The sequence below is a fragment of the Sardina pilchardus genome, chromosome 7, assembly GCF_963854185.1.
Source record: "Sardina pilchardus chromosome 7, fSarPil1.1, whole genome shotgun sequence".
NCBI classification, from domain to species: domain Eukaryota; kingdom Metazoa; phylum Chordata; class Actinopteri; order Clupeiformes; family Clupeidae; genus Sardina; species Sardina pilchardus.
Genome location: NC_085000.1, coordinates 1,914,278 through 1,936,986, shown reverse-complemented (window position 1 = coordinate 1,936,986; position 22,709 = coordinate 1,914,278). Strand labels below are relative to the sequence as shown.

At 41.4% G+C, this 22,709-nt stretch overlaps 2 protein-coding genes across 8 annotated transcripts in view; one reads left to right on the top strand and one right to left on the bottom strand.

Moving 5' to 3' along the window:
* The first annotated feature begins 5,089 nt into the window (after positions 1-5,089).
* LOC134086960 (odorant receptor 131-2-like) lies at positions 5,090-6,031 on the top strand. The gene has a single exon (XM_062540155.1). The coding sequence runs from the start codon at positions 5,090-5,092 to the stop codon at positions 6,029-6,031; it is 942 nt and encodes a 313-aa protein (XP_062396139.1).
* A 1,550-nt stretch (positions 6,032-7,581) lies between these two features.
* LOC134087075 (embryonic polyadenylate-binding protein-like) overlaps positions 7,582-22,709 on the bottom strand; it is a 109,822-nt gene continuing 94,694 nt past the window's right edge. For all 7 annotated transcript variants that reach the window (XM_062540283.1, XM_062540284.1, XM_062540288.1 and 4 more), the window contains 2 exons: positions 8,137-8,197; positions 7,582-7,856 (listed from right to left, as the gene is read on the bottom strand). In XM_062540283.1, coding sequence (XP_062396267.1) covers positions 8,138-8,197 — 60 coding nt within the window. In that variant the 3' untranslated portion in view covers positions 7,582-7,856; position 8,137. The remainder of the gene's footprint in view (positions 7,857-8,136; positions 8,198-22,709) is intronic.

The following is a 22,709-nucleotide window of genomic DNA, read 5'->3' as shown; positions in this document are numbered from 1 at the left end:
GCCAGGACCCTGCAACAGTGAAGTAAGTCTGTTCGAATGAGATTTCTGAAGTAGGGAAGGTTCGACCTGATGCAACGTTAACTCGGAGGACGACCGGCCTTGGGTTTTGAGGGCGAGATCTGACAGGCTAAGTTGGCTGCGCCTTACTGATAAGAGTGGTTGAAATGACTAGTGGCAGAATACCGGATTGAGTAAAAGAGCGGGTGACCTGCTGGCCATCATCTCTAGTGAAGAGCGGGTCGGCCGGAAAGCAAAGGAGCAACATTATGCGATGAGGTTAGCTAAAGATTGGTAGGGTTGAAGTGGCGGAACAAGTAAGATGTTCGTGTGGTTGATGATTTATTGTAAGGGAGTGCCTTGCGGGGATAGAGTGTACTCTGTGGGTAGGAGACAAGCATCCCAAAAATGCAAACAAATGCAACCCTGGCTAGGGCAAGGTAGGCTAATAGGTAAGGTGATTTGAAAGGTATCAAGAACCTTGGCAGGGTATGTGAGCAGGTGCTCTGCCCAGATAGCAAACACTCTGTAGTATGGCATGCGTTTGGAATGCCCGTTTGAGGCAAATTTGGACCATAAGGAGTTTGCAGCAATAACGTTCTACCTCCCAGATAGCAATGTGACCTAAATATGTAACGGTATGTACCAATTCCAATAGCGTTGGAAGAAGCTTGAAACAATGAGCGTTACCTAAAATGTGCACGTGTAGAAATTGATAATGTTATGAGGGGAACGTAGACATTATCCCATGTACGCGTGATCTGAAAATGAGGTTAAAGGTTTCCATATACGATTATGGAAGTGGTAAATGGATGTTACTGGTTCTTCTTTGCAGTCTCCGTCTCTAGAAACACAGAGCAATCCAGGCAAAATGGTAGCTGAACTAGAGAATGAATATGAACCTGAAACTGAGTGATTGATAAGAGACTAAGTTTGGCAGAGGCTATGGTTCAGCCAAAAGCTCTGCAGGGATCATGCAGGAGTCACTGCATGGATCCGTGCATGCACCCAGGGATGCAAGCAACTAGAAGATGAAGCAAGAGGGTTTAGTAAGGAGCAGAAAGAGAAACTGAAGATTCAGTAACGTCCGTAGATTGACCTGGTGGTAAAAGGAAGAAACGAGTTAAAATGAGGTGATGACCCCGAGAGTGATGGCACGACTCCAGGGAAAGAGGTCAAGGGGTAACCAAGGACGCAGTCCTTGAGGGGAAAGGAGCGCCGGCACGAACGCGTTTTGGGCCAGCAGGAGATGATGGGGAGAGGAAAGATGTAGCAACGTGGTCGCTATGGTCACGGAAGGAGGTGGCTCAGCACGGTACCTATAATGGAGAGAATTAGTTAAAAGACGGATTAATTATCGATGTGACAAATTAAAATATGAAGACCTGTGCTGCGGCTCTTTTGCTCCACTGGTCAGCTAGAAAGGGCAAAAATTGAAATTAGAAATTAGGTGTTTGAGTAAACCGGAGATGAGCTTAAATTAAGCAATATCGAGTGCAAAGAAGCAGTACGAGACTGTAGCCAACCATGGTAGTTAGCCGCAAAGGAGTGGAGAGCAGCACGAATTATGGAGAAAATTCCGAGGAACGGCACAGGGCTACATGCTGGTGTATTATGCTCTATTGGACAGCTAAGGAAGGAACGGAGCAGGGCTACACGCTGGTGTATGCTCTCTTGGACGGCTAAGGAAGGAACGGAGCAGAGCTACACGCTGGTGTATTATGCTCTCTTGGTCAGCTAGGAAAGGAACGGAGCAGAGCTACACGCTGGTGTATGCTCTCTTGGACGGCTAAGGAAGGAACGGAGCAGAGCTACACGCTGGTGTATTATGCTCTCTTGGTCAGCTAGGGAAGGAACGGAGCAGAGCTACACGCTGGTGTATGTTCTCTTGGACGGCTAAGGAAGGAACGGAGCAGAGCTACACGCTGGTGTATGCTCTCTTGGACGGCTAGGGAAGGAACGGAGCAGAGCTACACGCTGGTGCTAAGCTAGAAACGACGAGAAAAGACGAAGATTGAAATAGGCCTAGCCTTCAAAATAAACTAGAAACTAAGACGGCAGCAGCAGTGTGTGACCGTCCTACACGCGTTAGCCTTTAGCCACCCGCAATGGGAGAAGGCTAGTTTGAAGCTTTGATTGATATTGAAGCGAGGGAAATACAACGTGATATTGAAACGAGGGAAATACTATAGAAGTGATAAACCGGCCCACGCAAATCATTACCGAAACCGGCATAGCTCACTGAATGAACCCAAATGGAGCCTCCAAACGAATCTAGTAGCGTCCACTCCGTGGACATAACCTAATTATCTATGCACAAACGCATCCCGAACGAAACTAAAGACAGCCAAACAATGGTGGCTATGTGGTTGCGACGTGAATTTTTTAGACAGAAAAGAGCAGGCTTTACGGAACGGCTGAATACGAAGGAACAAAGAGAACGACCTCGTTCCAGTAGTTGTCCAGGCAGCCTAGGCACAAACACGAGTGAAATCGAATCCAGCAAGCTCTGTACGACGACAAGAGGGCGACGACAAAACCGTTTGCAGCGAGCAAAGATTAAGCAAGCAAGTTCGGCCGGTGCTGTTGTTTTTGCGAGCGAGAACCAACGCTACAGTAGCACCGGCAGGTGGGCCTTGACTAAGCAATCGGTTTTATAGGAAGTGAAGGCGTGGCAAAGTTTAGTCACGTTTCTCTCGAACTTACGTTTGCAACGACATAAAAATGGTAAAAGCGGACCCCCCACCCCCCAATGGCTTCCATTTTCTTCCATGTTACCTACTGTAATTTTGGGCAAATGTGCAATGTGCAATATATCCAACTTGTGTGCAAGCATTATCATTACAAAATAATGATCAATAAATACCACAAGAGTATCACACCACAAGGGCCACTGTTGTGTCAAGGGGCCAATTCTGAAAAGGGCTTCCGTAAGACTTTTGCAGACATGCTTTGGTTCAAGCTGTCAGTGTCACCCTATTTTTTTTTTTTTTTTTTTGAAGACACAGATAGGTAAGATATCAGGGTGGTTGTCAAGACGATGTTCTTTCCTCCAAAACCTCTATCAATCAGTACCCCCTATCTATGGGAATGAGTCAAGCCAAGTTTAAAGCTTGTAGGGAGAGACATGCAATGCTGCACAAGTTATAATACTTTAATAACCCTCTATGGTATGTTGCCTGTAGGCAACATAGCCTATTTTGCCTTGTTGTAATAAAATGAGGCATCCCTTAAAATAAGTAAATACCACTTTAAGAACTGGACAACTCAATACTAACCAATGGAAATGCAGAATAATGGCCACATGCCTCACAGGCTGCTAGTTTGACCCTTCTTACAGGACATGCACACGTTTGGCTGGGTGTCATATTTTCACCCTAGAAAAGTGTGAATTTCACTTATTTACCTCAAGTTTACATCCTTCAAAAAAAATTGACAGCCTTCATTGACAAGCATTGATGTATTTTCAGCCATTTTTATGTATATAAAATAATGTATATTTTACAAAATAGCAAAAATCTGTATGTTGCACACAGGCAACATTGTACTGTAATGGAATCACAGTAGGCCATACTTTATATAATTGAGGGGTTGGAGGGTGTTTTTTACTCATTGTAATGTTTTTCTACTTGTAATTTCAATAAATAGTCATTTAAAATAATATTCATGATGATTTGAACATATTTTGGTTTGATTATGATAGTGTTCCACAGTAGTACAATGTTGCCTGTGGGCATCGGGTGAAAATGATATCATACTTTTTTGCAACAAATAGATAATATTATCGTGTACAAACTTTATTCTGCTTTGTATGTCTCTGGCTAAAAATATGTTCAAACAAATATTCCTTATTCTTTTGTAAAAGAAAACATATGATGCCTACATTTTTATAAAAATAAAGTAAAAAATACATATTTTTAAATCTGCACTAATTATGTTAAAGTGACTATTTCTAAGCAGGAAAAACATTACAAAAAAAATCTTGCCCCCTCAGATCATAATGCGTACCATAGAGGGTTAAGCAAAAAAGTGCAAAATTCAAGCATCGTGATTTATATTTCATTAAACCAATAATTATTTATGCTTCTTACGGTTCCGTAGCTGGGCATTTCCCAGAATGCGGGCCTATTTCTGTCCACAGGGTAGGCTACTATAATAGAAACAAATGAAATCTAATACATTTTAGCACAATTGAAAATCAAAAATCAAAAATCAAAAAATGACTTGTTATTTCATTATTTGTTTATGAATGTGATACAAAGAAGCAAATAATGCTTCATTTTTCAGACTTTTGATTTTGTGATCAGATCGAAAGTAGAACATTTAAAAGACAAACTCAAAACTGATTTGGATATTTATTTGTTTGTCCTTTGCTTTGGAAAGCTAGTTTTCTGGCAAAAATGTCATTACCAGCACAGCCATTAGGCCTACCAGTACCAGCACATTTCATCAGTGATTTGTCATTTTTTTTGTCAATATTTGCCAATAATTTATGTATAAATTACAAAAATATCAAACAATTATGTATTTTTGACAATGTTGGACAGTCTAAATGATCACTGTATTAGGTTACTATCAGTGATTTGTCATCATCGCATAATTTTGAGTATTAATTTTGAGTTTCCAAACTATGTAAATTGCATGACGTGGGCTATAGTTGCTATATTAGGGGCACAGGTCTCTGTGTGTGTGTGTGTGTGTGTGTGTGTGTGTGTTGGGCGGGGGGGGGGGGGGGGGGGGGGGGGGAGACCAACCACACACACACACGCTCTCTCTCTCTCTCTCTCAAGCATTACATTAGCATACATTAATCCTCAACACAAACTCAAGGGCACTGTAAATCATGCATCAGTTGGTGACACCCACTTACTTATAAATTAGCCTACCCAGTGGTGACACCACACACTTCAGCAGAGTGCTCCAAACACTCAACTGTTTGTTTTTTTTGTGTCATAGGCTGAAGATCTTTAGATGAAATACCTTTCTTAAAACTACTGCCTAATTATGTTGAGTCTGGAGTCTTTGGCTGCTGAAGATCGTCTTTAGATGAGATATCTTGATCGTCTGCAAATCGTTGTCTGGCTGCTGCAGCATGAGGAACGCAAGCTCCAACGCCACACAGACGCAGAAGTTGGACACCTTTGAAGATGCGCTGGCCAAAAATCTGATCGTGGTGCTGTGTGGGCTCTTCATCGTCTACGTGAACGGGGCCCTCGTGCGCGTCTACTTCAGTGTCCCCTCCCTCAGGCAGGAGGCTCGCTACGCACTCTACATCCATCTGGTGCTAAACGACATGCTGCTGGTGAAGATAGCTGTGATGCTGCACGTGCTGAGCTACGCCCCGGGTTTCATCAGTGTGCCTCTCTGTTACTTCTTCGTACTCGCCATCGACGCTGCCTTCCGGAACACTCCCATCATTCTGGCTGGTATGGCAGTGGAGCGCTTCGTGGCCGTGTGTCTGCCCCTCCACCACGCCCGCCTCTGCACGACCAACCGAGCGCAGGTCTTCAACGCGGCGACATGGTGTGCAGGAATCACGCCGAGCCTCGCCAGCCTGATCTTGTCCTTGAAACAACGCCCCCCGCTATTTCTCACCTCTAACATCCTGTGCTACCACGCTAACCTGTTCAGCGGGCCAGTCCATGCGATGACCACAGCAGCGGGCAACGGTATCTGCATGGCCGCGGTGTGGGTGACGCTGTTCTACACGTACATGCACGTGCTCTGGACGGCCCGCGCCGCCAGTTCGAAGAGGGGCCAAGCCCAAAAGGCCCAGCGCACCATACTGCTGCACGCGGGCCAGCTGTTGCTCTGCATGCTGTCCTACATGAGTCCTCTGATCAACGTTCTCATGATCGCCGTGTTCCCTCGGTGGCGCACCAAGGTGCTCTTTGGCGTGTTCCTGCTGACACACCTGCTGCCCCGAGTGCTGAGCCCACTTATCTACGGCATCAGGGACCAGAACTTCAAGAAGCATATCAAAAACACATTGCTCTGTCGAGCAGGCACTAACAGCATAAAAGTCCATATTTAGCAGACGCAATTGGTCAGTGCCGTTTACCGTCACTGATGTTTACAGTTTTTCTCAGTTGCTTTGGTGCCTTTCTCACCTCACTATTAGCATTTGCACAGAAGTTTGTGCAATTCTCAAAACAATTGGTGCAAACTGCAAAACCTAGTTAGTGGAAAACCTGCAAAAGCATGCCACTTGCTCAAAATGTATAGTCCACAAGTATTCAGGTCAATGAAACAGTGACAGATGACTGTCATCAAAATGATAAAATAATAATACAAATCATGAAAAATTTTCTCTGAGTATTCCAATGCAAAAAAAAGTCATAAGTAGGTGACACTATACCTGAAAATGCTCAAGACCGCACTATACACTACTTGTAGACATTTGACAACTACAGTAAAGTTACAATAAAGTTCCCTTTAGTTAAGGGAGTAAGAGAGTACAAGACACTGAATACATAATGTTTCATATTTTTACTGATCTTTGCAATTCCACAGCATTGTGACAGAATTTGATAACTAGTTTAACAACTGTGTACGTAATGACTCAAGCAATGAAATGAAGACCATTAATATTATTGGGAATGACTATTTAGCATCTAGATAGTCTTTATTGTCCTATAAGGATATTCTTCACACATCAATCGATAGGAACATTGACTGATTGTGTCGTCGCAGCAGAGCATGCGCCGTTCAGCCGAACGATCCAGAATCCATACGTATAGTTCATTTTGACTGACATGACAAAAGCGAATTCTCACTAATAGTTGAGAATATATACTGTATGAGAATTTTCATTCTGATCTGTGAAAAACTGTATGTACTGACTGACTGACTGACTGTGACAGTGTGTGCTCCTGTATCTGCTATAAGGCAATGTCACAAGCATGACTGTATGTGTGTGTGTGTGTGCGTGCGTGTGCTCCTGCCTCTGCCTCTGCATAGGCAATCTCCTGCACATTCCAAATCAACTGTGTGAAGAGTCTCACTTCATTCTCAGTGTAATCTCATCACTAAATAGATGAGATCTCCCCCTAACTTGTGCTGATGGAATTTCAAAACCCAACAGCGATAAAAAAAATATTAGATGCAAATTTGAAATGTTACAGACACACAACACTAACATTTCCAAAACATGCACTTTTTTTTTTTACCTTAGTTGCTTTGTGCAATGTCCATCAGCCACTTACGCGCACACACACACACACACAGATGTGTATGTGTCTACCTAGCCACACAAAAGATCCATTCTATATTTAGTACGATGCTGATAATGGCTTTACAACAGGAGACATCTCCTTTGGCTCCCACTACAGGTCATGCTCACTGCTGAAAGGTTGCTGGTTTGAGCCCAACTCCTCCTGACCCCAGTGCTCCCAATGAGTAGGTTGGCGCCTTTCATGGCAGCCTCCACCATCGGTGTATGAGTAAGTGTGTGAATGTGTGCATGAGAGAGAGAGGCATGACAAGGAGATGGGGAAAAAATATATATCTGTGTTAATGCAGTCCATTTACCATGCTTATGATGACGGGTGACGGGATGACAAGGAAAAAAAGCACTAGGACAACTGTGATATGCCCAGATTTTAATGCACAACAAATAACACACATTTTTCAATTTTCAACATTTTCTTTTCTTTCTTTTTTTTAACAAAAGTAGAACATATGCAACAAACTGAAACTGCATGATGGCATTAGAATAGCCAAATGCTGACAGTTCACAATTATAGAATTATATATTTCTTTCCTTCAATATTTCTTTTTTCCTTTTTTTTTTAAACATTTTTCATTAATTTTGTGCCTTTTCGCTCCCCTTTCAGTGAAGTCTTGCTGTTGTGTCTTTCCTGAAAATATAACATATGCCAACATTACCAAACAGTCCCCTTACATGTTTGCATATCCTCCATAACCAGATCAGCCCTAGTTACCAGTGAAGATGCACATTGAATAAAGGAACATATGCTAAGCACCCATTGGTCTACATATTTGGTTTGAAGAGTGCTGGGATAATATTCATCTGTGACACCAGTGAGATCTAAAGTGAACGCAGGGAAGGAGGAGAATGGAAGAGAGGGAGGGAAGGAGAAAGGTGAAGAAAAAGATATAACCGGGGGGGGTACTCACTTCATTTAGTTGCAAGTTCTTTAGCTTGGTGAGCTTGAAGCACAGCAACTGCCTCCTCAACCTGCAGGTCACAACCACCCAAAGATATTCAGTCAGTTAATGGGCTTGAGTAAATGAACTGAATTGATCTGAACTAATCAATTATTGATCGTCAATTATCAGTCTATCAGATCAGAGTAGATGAGTTGATGAAGAGAACGATGAATCCCCATCAAATATTAGTTCAAGTGAGCATTCTGTCAGCTAATCCTGGCCATCCCTGCCATTCTTCGGCAGCAATAGCATCAAGTCACATTTGTGGGATATTGATTTGGCCAGTTATGCAACAGAGGTGGTTGTGAATCAGGTTGACCTGCTTTGATGTCAACAAAATTTACTACAGGTATACTAGAGGGCCAACTGTGAGACGACCCCCAAAACAGGAATGGTTTTACAGGTGGTGGCAACTGGTAATTTTTTCATCTCTATCCTTCTTGACTGATGTTTCACTAGTTTTGCATTTGGATAGGGTCAGTGTTACTACTGGTAGCATAAGCCATTATCTGGAGCCTACAGAGGTTGCACAGGTAGTCCATGGCCAGAAAGATTGCTGTGTCTCCCAGCATAGTCTCAAGAGCATGGAAGAGATTCCAGGAGACAGGCAGTTGCTCTAGGAGAGCAGGGCAGGGTGGCAGAAGGTCCTTAACCCAGTAGGAGGACCAGTATCTGCTCTTTTGTGCAAGGAGGGACAGTAGGAGCCCTACTGTACTATAGCCCTACAGAATGACCTCCAGCGGGTCACTGATGTGAATGCCTCTGGCCACACTGTCAGAAACAGACTTCATGAAGGTGGCCTGAGAGCCCGATGGCCTCTAGAGGGACCTGTGCTCACTGCCCAGCACCGTGGAGCTCAATTGACATTTGCCATAGAATGCAAAATTGGCAGGTCTGCCACTAGAGCCCTGTGCTTTTCACAGATGAGAGCAGGATCACCCTGAGCACATGTGACAGACATGAAAGGGTCTGGAGATGTCGTGGAGAACATGATGCTGCCTGCAACGTCATTCAGCATGACCGGTTTGGTGGTGGCTTAGTGATGGTCTGGGGAGGCATACCCATGGAGGGATGCACATACCTCTCTGGGCAACACAACGGCACTCACTGCTCTTAGGTATCGGGATGAAACGTTTTGACCCTGTGCTGGTGCAGTGGGCCTTGCGTTTCTCCTGGTGCACAATGATGGCCACATGTGGCGAGATTGTACAGGCAGTTCCTGGAGGATTAAGGAATTGATATCATTGACTGTCCCCCACACTTCCCTGACTTAAATGCAATAGAACACCTCTCAGACATTATGTTTTGGTCCATCCAACACCCTTTTTTCATTTCGTAACACATTTACCAGTCCATATCAGCATAGATATCCAGCATGATGTATCTGATGTGTTTTCAAAGCGTTCCTTTTATTTTTTTGAGCAGTGTACTTAAGAAAGAAAAAAGAAAAAAAACGCAAACAGGCATAAAGGGTGATTAAAGGGCCCTCAAAGTTTTTTTTTTGCGGAGGGGCATGACGTGATATGATATGCAAATTGTCGTGTGACGCCATCTACAGATCGTACGGGTTGAGAATGCACTTTTCTTTGCCGCACATCGGGAATGCCGAAGGTGCGGGATTTGTAATTAAAACTGCAACCACAAGGGGCAACATGAGACCGCCTTAATAACATGCAGGTTCAGCTCATGCCGGAAAAAACACAGATCGCAGTTGCAGAGTTTTCTAATGTTTTACCTCACACAGGGTCGGACTGGGAACAAAATTGGGCCCTGGCATTTTTCTCCTGGACCGGCCCACCACTGGACTTCCCCTCCCCAACCCAACCCCCCCCCCCCCCCCCCCCGCACGCGCAAGCGCCAAATAAGGATGTAGGAGGTGGGCGTGGGGGGGAAAGTTTGTGAACCACTGCTATAGTGTATACGTTCGACCGGCGTCGCGTCACACAGAGCAGGTTGTTTTACGCCACGCCCCTTTTTGGGGAAACAAGCCCTCAGAACAAGCCTGAAACAAGCCAAAGTGAACGGGTGTTGTTCACGGTCACTGATCTATAACGAATAACTTATTATTTATAGATCAGTGGTCGCGGTAGACAGACATGCAGATAAGTTGCTGTGTGGTTGGGTGTACCAACCACAAAGCTAAGAACCCCTAACATTAGGCTACACCAAAAATAAATCAGACCAACGAAAACGGAAATCTAGGCTAACACTTGGCTAACACTAGCAGCTAGGCTATCGGCCACGACAGAAATTATCATATGTTGGAATTATCTAACGAACATACTTTACATCCAAGCCTGTCAGTGAACTACACAACATTACAATTAAAATAAGAGGCCAAAAATACAGGAAAGCAATTTAGTTATTTAACTGGAGATTCAATGAGATAAGAGTATGTCTGGGTATGACACTGGCCACTGCTACTGCTAGCAGGCTACTCGGGAGACCGAAGGGACATGTTTTTACTTTGATTGAATTAAGCTTTTGAACGTATTTTTCACGGTCAACGACCGGCAAAGTGGTAATATATTGAGTGGTCCTATTGATTCGTTGTGTTTTCTGTTATCATTTACCCCTACGATTTCGGTACGAATTACGTTTATTGAGCCTAATTTGCATTGGAGTTAATGGGAGACGTAGTTTGTTTCCCCCAAAAAGGGGCGGGAACGTTCGTCGCGAGTCAAGTTCCCGGATGTGCCGGTCTAACGTATACTGTAGTGTATAGTTCAGGTATTATGAACTATACATATTATACACATACTATATATACGGGAGAATTTTTTTTAAAAATAACCCCTTAAATGACGACATCTGATGACTTTTATGAGAATTATTGATACATTGAGATAGGCCTACATGTTTCAAACATTATAGCATATTACAATATAGTCTATAAGGCCTAAAGAAAACTCATTTATAATGGAGCAAAGTAGCTAGGCCTACTCTAAACCAGATATGGCTGAAATATATAGGCTATCATGATCATGTTGCCAACAATGATGTAGAACCATGGATTTTCTCAGTTCATGACATGTTTTGTTTGAACTTAAACCAACATAAAGTTCTAATTTGGACTACATTATTTAGTAAAGGCCTACTTGATGATAATATATAGCCTGCCCCCTTACAGTCCTCTAGTCTTGTACAATAGCCTATAGTGAACCATATAGGCCTATTGATATTGATGCTGATTGAAGAGGTTGCTTGAAGGTTGTTGATATTTATTTAAGTTCCATAGAAAATCAAATTGCACCACTCCCTCTCCTTCCAAAGTAACATGTCCTATACCTCTCCTCCAACAATAAATCGTAGGCCTGTTATACTGTAGGCTACTATGCTAGGATTGTGTAGGCTAGGCATCATAGTTTTACAATTGCGCACACACTGATGGAGAGCTATAGGATGAAAATGCAGACTGTGCCTTTAAATAGGCTACTTTTCCACTAAAAACTTTATCTCAATATTATGTACAAGACTGATGTTTGCCAAGCATGCCAAAGTGTTAATCTCTTAGTAGCCTACTATCATCATACGTTTTCGCATAGTAGCCTACTACTATCCCGAAATATGTTTTGAATGACATGCATGGGGCGCACGGAGGTGAACGGCTGGACAAACGCGAAATGACAAGGTGCTAAACAATTTAGCCTAGTATACCTGTAGACAGGCTTTGTGGTTAAAATGATGAAAACCAGTAGGCCTAGGCTAGTCTGCCACAGTTTCAAGCACAGTAGCCTACACTATAGTTTACACGCACAGAAAATAAAAGTCAATATAGGCTATCAGCATCACGAGATTGCAGTCATCATCGGAAAATCCTGACAAGTCAAACTGGACGCGAACGCGAGCAAAGCCAACAAAAAAACAACAACTTCCTAAATGATGTATTTTTAAATAAATAATTTGACCTTTACCGTTTCATGGCTTCTGCTAAGAAACAAATAGCCTAGTGCATCACACACATCGAACACTTGCATCAGACATTCTTCAGAACGCAGATCAACCCGTCTGCTTTCACTTTCAATGAAATCCACTAGGTAACGGACAAAGTTTGCAATGAGTGATAGCTGAAAGAAGCACCAACCCCGCCGTAATTGTCAGCGGACTACATAGCAATGATGTTAGGCTACAGCAATTTATACATGACGGGCCGCAAATAAATAACTTAAACATTTTGCCATAAAAAAAATAAATTAAAAAAAAAGAATCTTGGAGTCCACCGGCCCACATGTGCACCGGCCCACCGGGCATTTGCCCGACTGCACAGATTGCCAGTCCGAGCCTGACCTCACAGCTCTCTGATGCGACGTAACTCAGTCAGTCCAGCAGAGATGCCAGGGCAAAGTTTTGGTCAATGGAGGGAGAGAAATGCTTCTTTCAATGAAACAGCAGTGTCTGCTCAACTTATCACGGATATGCTTCATAAGTCACAAAAAAACGAACGCAATGTTAAGGACAGTTTGCCATTAGCTAAGCGGGGGTGCCTTTGTTTGCTAGCCAAAAAGAAGGCGTCATTTAAAAAAAAAAAAAAAAAAAAAAAAATATATATAGTATATTTTTTGCCTTTTTTGCCTTTATTAGTACAGGACAGTGAAGTGGTAGACAGGAAACAAGTGGGAGAGAGAGATGGGGTGGGATCAGGATATGACCGCAGGCCGGATTCGAACCTGGGTCCCCGTGGGCACTCTGACCCGTAAATGGTGCGGCGCTGTAGCCTGCTGTGCCACAGCGCCCCCAGTAGGCTAGTTATTTTGAACATATCATTACGTTAACTTTCTAAAGCATGCAGTTTAAGAAAGCTTGGCCTAACCATTATGGAGAGGCTATACCAAAGTATCGCTCAGGAAATCACATAATCATCTCAATTCTTCAATTGAATGCAATGGAAACTGGACTTTTACATGACATGAAAATCCATTGTGAGAAAACGACTCGAAATTCTATTGACACTAGAAGCGCCACGCTTAGAAGCGCCGCGCCCCGGTCATTTGACCGCTTTGACGACCAACTAGAAGCGCCGTACTGGTGTGAACTACTTCAAGCGCGGCTGAGGCGGTCAAAAGACCGCTGAGTCCTCAGACTGGGACGCTGTTATAATGATAGCTAGATGGCGCTTCGTGCACGAATCAAATGGTTTGGTCATAAATTCCGTTTGCACTAAGCCATGTGTCATTCGTGTCAGACCGTGTTGGTTGTGGTTGTTTCATTATGACATAGGCTACAGCACGTTTGAGTGATCTGTTCATTTATTTGTGTTGATTTGTGTTGTTTGAGGTAAAAACTCTGGAAAAGTTCTTGAACAAACCTTAAGCAAACTCGACTTTCAACTTTTTCAAAGTATTTTATTTTTTATATTTAGTTTCTACATTTTGTATGCTACTTAGAAAATTTTATTTATAGGCTATTTTAAAACGGAGGCATGCGTTCTGTGATTAGGAGCCTGACCCGACGGAACCGAAGGATGAACAATTTCGACCCAACACCAGTGTTGTTGATCTCGAGATCCGTAACACCGGCCTGCAGTTCGGGTTTGGGCAGATAATCTAAGCTCTAAACTGAATGGGTGGCTAGTTCTAATTCACTCCCCAAATTCACTTCTATTCATTTAATACAGTAAGCGTTACTTGAGAATGGCCATTTCACTCACGCTTTGCCTGATTCACGTTCGGCGTGAAATGTATTACAGCTGCATTACAACTTACCGCCACTAGGTGGCAGTACAGTCCGCTGTAGCATTGCTGCGGTGTGATTGATACTGTAGCCCAGTTCTACTCATTCAATAGGCGGCCAGGAAGCAACCTCTAGTGGCCCAGCCCATATAGTATATTTCGGAAATGCCAACAGAAATCCCTAGGAGCCTAGTCACCTACAGACTGCAACACTACAACTCTTTTATTGTTTTGTTTTTTCGGGTGTTTGTCAATTCAGTCTGGCACTCTGAAAATGTTCGCAAGGCTCTGCACTTCGAAAAAGGAGCATGAACTAACAAACTATTTGTCATAGTTCAAAATTGCCATTAACACAAGCAGCAGATTGAAATAACACTTTATGTTTCATTCGAGAGTTTGACTGCGTCTCTATAATAGTTCCGTAAACTGACGTAGGCCTATTTCCTCATGAATGTAATTCTGTAATTTCTCTTTGGATAGCTATCCATCTATCCAAGGGCGTCAGTTTAGTTTTCAGGGGACAAAAACGCTATTTTACAGCTTGGTTCGATAAGTGCTGGGGACATACATTTTATATGATCTTAACGATGTTGAGGACTTGTTGCGTTTCTGACTCTGCTGCGCCGTTGCCGCCAGAACCAGTTTTAAACGCACGCCTAGGCTATATTTAGGTTACTTTATCAGCTTCGTACTTAAATGGCTCATTCCGAGGAGAATAAAGGCTAGTTCGCTGGCTTCTATCATGTCCTCAGGACTCGACTCGCGCAAAACAAAAAAACGAAACCAGAGCCAGAGAGATGCTGAAACCGGTCTGTGTCCTAGTTCATTCTAACTCCACGAAAATTACCACCGCTGGTTAGTTTGCTTTACTTTGTGGAGTAATCCATATGGATTGGTGAATATGTAGGCTTTAGACCTACTTTCTCGGGGGGCAGAGACATTTTTCAAGGTGGTGTAGGCCCTGAAATACAGTAGCCAAAGCATAAATATTTTAATCGTAGTTGGGCTATTCGAAATTGCACTCTGATCAGCGGAGGACGGGAGCAGTGAATATAAATAGCCTAGGCTATTGGTCGTTTATCGAAGAACAGTAGCCTACCATGCCTTACTATTATCTTTGATATTTCATGTGCATGGTTTTGAATATTTTAACAGTTGCCAAAAAATATAAGGGATTCAGTCAGTCGAGTATATTTGATATTCGCGGCATAGGCCTACACTTGAAATGCACAATCAAAACGTGTTGTTTCTGCGTAGACAGACCCTCGGCTACACTTGACATGCAGTTGTGTTCTGTTCTCAGAGCATATGCTTTCTCTGCATGACCTCCTCGACACTCGAAAGAAAATTCGGCCACTGAGCAGCGAAGTTGCCGATGCCATGCGTGCTTCTCAAGTCTGATCATTTGCAGCACGATCGAATGGTATTATGGAATCATGGACTGAAAGAAAAATAAACTAGCTAAAGGTTTCTCCAATCAGGAAATACATCTTAATTTACATTTAAATTCTTTAATTTAAATAGCCTAGGCTACTTAATTTAAATACTTCTTAATTTAATCCCACTGTCAACTCAAATTGGTGAGGGTTCTGTTACATCTGCGATCAAGTGATTCCCCCCCCCCCCCCCAGAGCAGTTTCACACATCATTAGCAATCTTATGTTGAGTGTGCGTCTCAACAGGGAGCTTTTTCGGCTTTCGGAAACAGCAGCGTCATTTTTTTGCCGGGGCCGGGTGCTACATGTCTCCACCACTTTTTTATGACGAACAATTTTGTCCCCACCACTTTTGAAATGTTTATCAATTCATCAAAAAAAGGTGGTGCCCACTGCCCAGGGCTACAGATAAACCTATTGTGATCGACAATGCCAACGCATGGACCGAAATAGCCGAAACAATGTGTTGTCATACCTGCAACAATGTAGGCCTTTTCCAAAAACAATTTCAGTTACTTTAACTGGAAGTGAAAGCTAGGGGTATTTAAGTATCTTTGCCTCGGTCTTGTCTTGGTCTTACTGTCTTGGTCTTGCCGTCTCTGGTCGACATAGTGGTCGGGAGATTTGCAACAAATTACAAACAACAAATTTCTGGCGTAGGGGCCTACCGAGGTGTTTGCGGAAAGAAAAACAAATCAGGTTCGCGGATAGAACTCGGTCAGATTAGCGCGATAAGGCATTGAACATTTTGACATTTTTGACAATAAAATACATGTAAAATATTTCCCTCACATCCGTCTTCCTATGTGCAGAAATGTGTTAAACTAGCCTATACTGGTGTTGTCCTCTTTGTCTTTTGTGTAATGCTGCAACCTCCCTGTCTCCGAGACAAATTTCTCCCTGGTGGAGACTAATAAAGAAATTTAATCTAATCTAATCTAATCTATTGACAACAAAATACATGCGTTTAAGCTATAGGCTATTGTGTCAGCGCAACGATGCAATATAGGCCTACATTTTTAAAAAGTTGTCCATCCACCGTTGATGCAATCATTTTTCTGCATAAGAACATAGCCCAAACTTTCATAGGTAGATTATACCAATAGATCTCATGTTGCAGTTAAGTAGCCTATAGTTAAGGTAGCCTACTGTTTTCGATGAAAAAGGCAAGAGCTGATTTTCATGTCAATAACCCTCGTTTGCGCTATGTTGATGTTAGGCTACACGCGTTGATAAGAATTTCATTTAGATAGGTCCACAGGACCTGTTGTGTTTTGTTCTGTTAGTTTGGCCATTTGTTTCTGAATGCCTTCCTACAGTTGCTTAATTACTAAATCAGGCTTTCCACACAAACAAACGTATTGTCATAGCCTAAGAATGAGAAACCATCAAGAGAATGACATTTTAACTGTATTGGGCTCGGACAGAAAAATCCGCACACACAGATATCCGAATCGACCCTCTGACTGATCGCATGGCTGATTTTAAAAATCGCTCATCCACTCGTCATCGCTCATGAGCATCCAAGCTATCTTATTGTACACGGCATCTCACCAGAATTCTTGAAATTGTCCATTACCCATGCAAACATTTATTTAGTAGCCTATTTACAAACTCTCTGTGTTTATTTTCAATTTCTCTCGTTTCTCTGCGTTTCTCTCAATAGCCAACTAGGGCAACAAAGGGAAGGAAATATGATTTGACATTTAAGTTGACAGTTGTCAAATTTGCCGAACAAAATATAGGAGAAGACAAAACAAAGACAAAACATGTGTGGCTTTCAACTTGTATTGATTGAAAATAGGCCTAATGTTACGATTTTCAAACCTGTCAATATTCAATAGGCTTACACTGCAATGCAGTGATATATGAGATGCATCCCCTAAAAAAGACAAGTAGAACGGCAAACAACCGGATTCATGAGGTCATTATCCTTTTGAAATAAATTAAGCCACCGTTAATGCCACGGGGCAAACGTGTTTCTTAGCGTCTTGAAACTTTCTTCTGTGAACTGAAAGTCCGATCAAATTTCATTCAAAGGCAGTCCATAATTCAAATGAAATTGTTTTCTAACGAAAAAGTCCCAACTTTTATAATAGGCCCAAATATTCATTCTCCCTCCTTCGCATTCGGTTTGGAAAGAAACAGCATAAGAGAGCATAAACCATAGTTTCTCCAGTAGGCCTATCTTATTTTACAGATTTGACAACAGCCAGCTTACATTTCAAATAAACATAGCCTAGAGGTTTGTTGTGCGTCGGAAAATGGGACATTTTATTTTTAAATTGTTTCCCGCATTTAGAATCAAGAATAACATTCGTGAACCATTTTGTTTTGTTGCCAGCATAAAAACAAGCGTACCATCGGCCTATCCACACATTTGAAATAAAATGTATGAATTGACCCAAAAACGAGAACACAGTTGTGCTTAGGACATAGGCTTATGCTTTTAGTGGTTAGGCCTACCTCATGAAACCGTTAGTGACAGCAAAACAAACCTAAACGAAACAGCCAGATGCCTCTTCATAAAATAGGCTAACAGAAGACACCTTCATAAACAATAACAAGTTTTGTCGTGAGACTAGGCTATTAAAAGCAGAAAAGATGTTCAGCTTGCTTCGGGATTGAATTCAATTTGGGACTGTTTGGCTAGTGGTAAATGCCGAAATTCCTAACCCTGCTCACAAGTGCCACCTGGTGGTTGTTTGGGACATTGCAGCTTCACTTGGGAAAAATAAATAAAATACACGTGATTCACGTGTGATTCTCATGAGAATCTCACGTGAAAGCGGCCAATGTCAACCATCGCCCACTGTAGGTAGCCTATGTTCGCGCAGCCGAAAATGATCGGACCTGGAACTAAGAGCCTAACCTAGCCTGGTTTCAATTACACAGTAGCCAGGATTTCATGCCGCATTTTACAGGCTACCGCGGCTACTTTCTAAAACAATTTTCATTCATTTAGGGAGAAGGGTCTAGCTACCTCGGAGGGATAGAGAGAGCAGCTATGCTGAGCAGGCGCGAGAAGTAATTAAAAATGATGAGTGAAAGATGTTCTCCGTTTTGCGATGTCTGCTGAAAAGAGCTATATTGTTTCTACATTTTAAGCTAACTTCTATGTGAATTCGTGATTCAGCATTGAGACACATATTTTCTCCAAATAATGGGGCAGAGCTGTAGCCTACTGGTTAGGGCTTCAGCCCCAGAACCAAAGGGTTGCTGGGTCGATCCCCGACTTGCTCATGGCTGAAGTTCTTTTGAGCAAGGCATCAAAAAAGTACATTCTATTCTATTCTTTTCTATTCTATTCACACAACTACACGCACGCTGGCGAATTTGAACATTCTGAAACGCGCATATGCGATGAAACATGATTGCGCTTTCTTCCATGAGTTGCCTAAACAGCCAGCCTATGCCTTACAAATCAAACAACTAATATGCCTAGCCTACTAAAAAGATGCAGGGGGCAGAGAGGGGGGGTGGGGTTGGGGAGACAGTTGTCCTCAATGCCGCAGTGATGTCTGTAGCTTAAGTGAACTGGTTAGACGAATGTGGGGGAGGGGGAATGATCGCACAAGACAACTATAATTGCTCCATGTGCGAAGGTTTCAAATAGGCTATGTTTGCAATGGATAGTGTGTTATGTATAGACCCCGAAGCCATTTGCTTTGAGAATAACGGCTGGCTGATGAAGTTATTAACTAGCCGGCTCAGCCAAAACCTAAATGCTGCTGCAGCCGCCAAAGTTAATTTTCATGGCTGATAATGGCTTAAGACGAGACACCACAGGTGAACAGGGGAAAAAATTTAACTTAAAGATATCTTCATGAAACTTTACCAGTTGAATACTCACATAAATAGGAGAAAAAAATGTATTGCAAGTTTTCTTTAATTTAATGTTTAAATATGCTAATTAGGCTATATGTAATTAAATATGCGCTAATTTGCATACATTTTGATGCGAAGGATCTGACCATTGGAAAAAGCCAGGTTGAAAATTATTTTTTTGTTGTGTTAATATATCAAATTAAAAAAACATTTACAGAGGGGATTATGAATATCTTCTTTTGTTTTCCAGTAAATCAGAAAATACTGCCAATTGGCTTGAAAATGGATTTTCGCCCTATTTTTAGGCATAAGAAGTCATATAAATCAGGTCAAGAATGCTTTATCAACAAATCCCTCTGTAAATATCTTCCAAATATAGTTAGGAATAAGACTGGAAAGTTTGGTGCATGTAGGTGCTGCAGAAGTGGAGATGCTTTGCATGGCGTGTGGGGAAAAACTCGTTTTGAGAAAACAGCCTTGAAACACAGCCAATGAAATGACTCGTCTTTGAACTTTCGCGATTGGTTGCTAATACCAGGCTTGTGCACAATTCCGAATTTTAGAATTTGCCTCCATTCAATTCATGAGTTGGAATTTGAATTGAATTGGCCCCACCCCACAGGAAGTTGAATTTGAATTGGAATTGGAATGACAGGAAGTGGAATTCAATTCATGGCAATTCAAAACAAATTCACAGTCACATAACAGGACGAATGTGTTGAATCTCACATACATTCAGTTCAGGGAAAATTACATTGGAAATGTAATTGATTACTGTTTTCAATTATAAATTGTGTGTTTGTTGAGATCATATCTGACATATTTTGTGAAACTTAATTGTTAAACACTGCAAAAAAAGGGTGTCTAAGAACAAGATAAAAACACTAAATCTGAGGTAAAAGGTATACTCAAAACAAGTGTTCTGTCCATACAGCAAGATAATTTCACTTGACAAGATTTTGGGAATTAAGATAAATAAAAAATCTAGAAATAAACATGGTATTTGGAAATTTAACATAAGCTGAAATTGCTAGTTTTAAAATCAGATTACTTATAAATATATTTTTTTACATCCCCAAAATAAGTAAAATATACTTAATATTAGCCTAAAATGCTGGTTGTAAAATTAGGTTACTTAAATGTAAACTGACCCAGATTATATTCCTTTTACAAGTATATTATCTGGACTTTTTGCCTTTATTCAGATAGAGCAATGAAGATAGACAGGAAGCGAGTGGGCAAGTGATTGGGATATGACCGCAGGTAAGATTCGAACCAGGTCCCCGTGGGTACTTGCTCGAGTACATGGTACTAATGCTGTAACCTGTTGCGCCACAGTGCCACAGCTTGTGACAAGTCTAGATTACGTGTATTTAAAGTTGTTACAGTTAACTATAAATATAAGCATAAACTGCTGTTTTTACAGTTTTTTCCAATCGTTTACACACTAAAATTAAGATTAACAGACAGTTAACAATACTTAACACTTAAGAAGCAAAACGCCTGCGCAGAGTAGTACAACAGTAAGCACAAATTCAGCTTCACACTTTTTGCGAAACATTACACACAGTGAATGTCAAAACGTAAAACACATTTTCACACCTTAGACACAGATAAAGATTGTTAGGTACTTCCTTCTCATGATAAAGCCCTGGCTTGCCAATGACCACACTAATGAACAAATTGAATAATCACATCCACCAGGTGTGTAAGCACACATGTGCAAAATTGAAAACGCAGCACTCAGGTGTGTTATGCTCGATCCTCGAGGGGCGTTCCCACTGATCTACAACTAACACTGGATAGACTCTCCCATTGTTTTCGCCCCATCATTCTTTATGTCGATCAGTGAGGATCGAGGCCAGAGGAGCGAGGGAGGACATATAAAAGCCCAAATGAGAGGCACCCATAGCCTGTGATGTGGTGAACTCTTATGGCCTGATCCAGCTAGACAGAGAGATGATTAGAGTATTATGTATTGTTGTTACTTGTTTGTATTGTTGCTTTAGTTTTTCTTCAGTGACTGTAAGTGTACAGTACTTTTTGTTTTTGTACAGATTTGTATTTTTCTACGTTTTACAGTAGCAAGAACTATACTTTTGCCATTTTCTGTTGATTGACTTGTCACTGTAACTGAACATATGGTACAGTGAAAGAAAGAAATATTGTCTGCAGCATCAGTTTTGTGCATTGCTTGATGATGGTTCATCAAAAATATTTTTGTCATCTAAATTATCCTAATGCTCTCAAACAATATTTCTGAATGAGATCCATATATTGTAAGAGGGTTTTTACAGATGTGTTTTGAATTTATTGTGTTGGTGTGTATAAGATGGACACAGTGTAGAATCATTCAAAGAATGTGTTAGTGATATGAGAACAGTATAAGGTTTTATCAATGTGTTTATTGTTTTGACAGAAATATTCAATTTTGCTAACAATCTGTTATGTTCTGCTGATTGGGTGTGGTGTTTGGCTAATTGTGTGATATGTTTTGACAAAAAGAGCCCTGTTTTCAAAATTGTGTCTAAACGATTGGAAAAAACTGTAAGATGATATCTTAAATCTTAAATGTCATCCTAAATTAAGTCAAATTTTCTTGTTACTGAATCTTAAAACAAGCTTTATTTTGATGAGAATTTGAGGGAGAGATGTAAAATCTCATTTTAACAGTATTTACCTAATGTTAAGATTAAATGCCTATTTGAGACAAAAAAAAGATGTGCTTGATTTAAGATAGTGTAAAGTTGAACACTTAAAGTAAGAAATTCACTCTTAAAACAATGTAAATGATCTAACACTTCTAATGTATTTTTTTTATCTTGATAAGAATCAAATAATTTGCAGTGTACCCTTAATTTATGTATGTGAATTGATTTGAATTTCATTGAATTTCAATTCTGCTTCCCTTAATTCAAATTGTAATTCTGCATCCTGTTTTTGACCTCAATTCAAATTCAATTCAAACTCAAGAATTGAATTGGAATTTAGGAGTCATTCTCAATTCAATTCTGAATTTTGCACAAGCCTGGCTAATACAAAGGAAATGCCCATATTTGGATCGCATAGCGTCTTGTAGGAGAAACAGGGCTTTCCAACGGTGTCACACATGATATGATTTGGACTTTTGACTTTTGGTAAAATTAGGATAAATATATAGGCGCGAGTAGACAAAATGTCACAATAAACACTTAAATGTGCAAATCGGACTTTGTTGTTGTAGTAGGGTGGTAGAGTACATGCTAAGGTAGCAAACTAGCACAAAATCTCGAAATTGACTGATGCTAAAAAAATGTTTTCACCTGCCGTGTCTCGCCTTAAGTTGTCACTTCATGTCTACAGATGTCTATATTGTACTAGATCTCAACACACAATGTTATTGTATTATTTTGGACAAAGTTCTGCACGTTTCACTTCAATGTAGACTGCATGCGTTGTGAACAGCGCAGCAATCTCTGGAAACGGTGGAAGTCGCAGAAGCCTACAGATGGTACGGGTTGAGAATGCTCCTTTCTTTCCCGCACATCGGGACTCCCGAAGCATCGGGACTTTAATTAAAACTGCAACCGCAAGGGGGCAACATAAGACCGCCTTAATAAAATGAAGG

Bases quoted from the DNA above. Each gene is read 5' to 3' on its own strand.
- LOC134086960 (XM_062540155.1), top strand. From the start codon at position 5,090: ATGAGGAACGCAAGCTCCAACGCCACACAGACGCAGAAGTTGGACACC.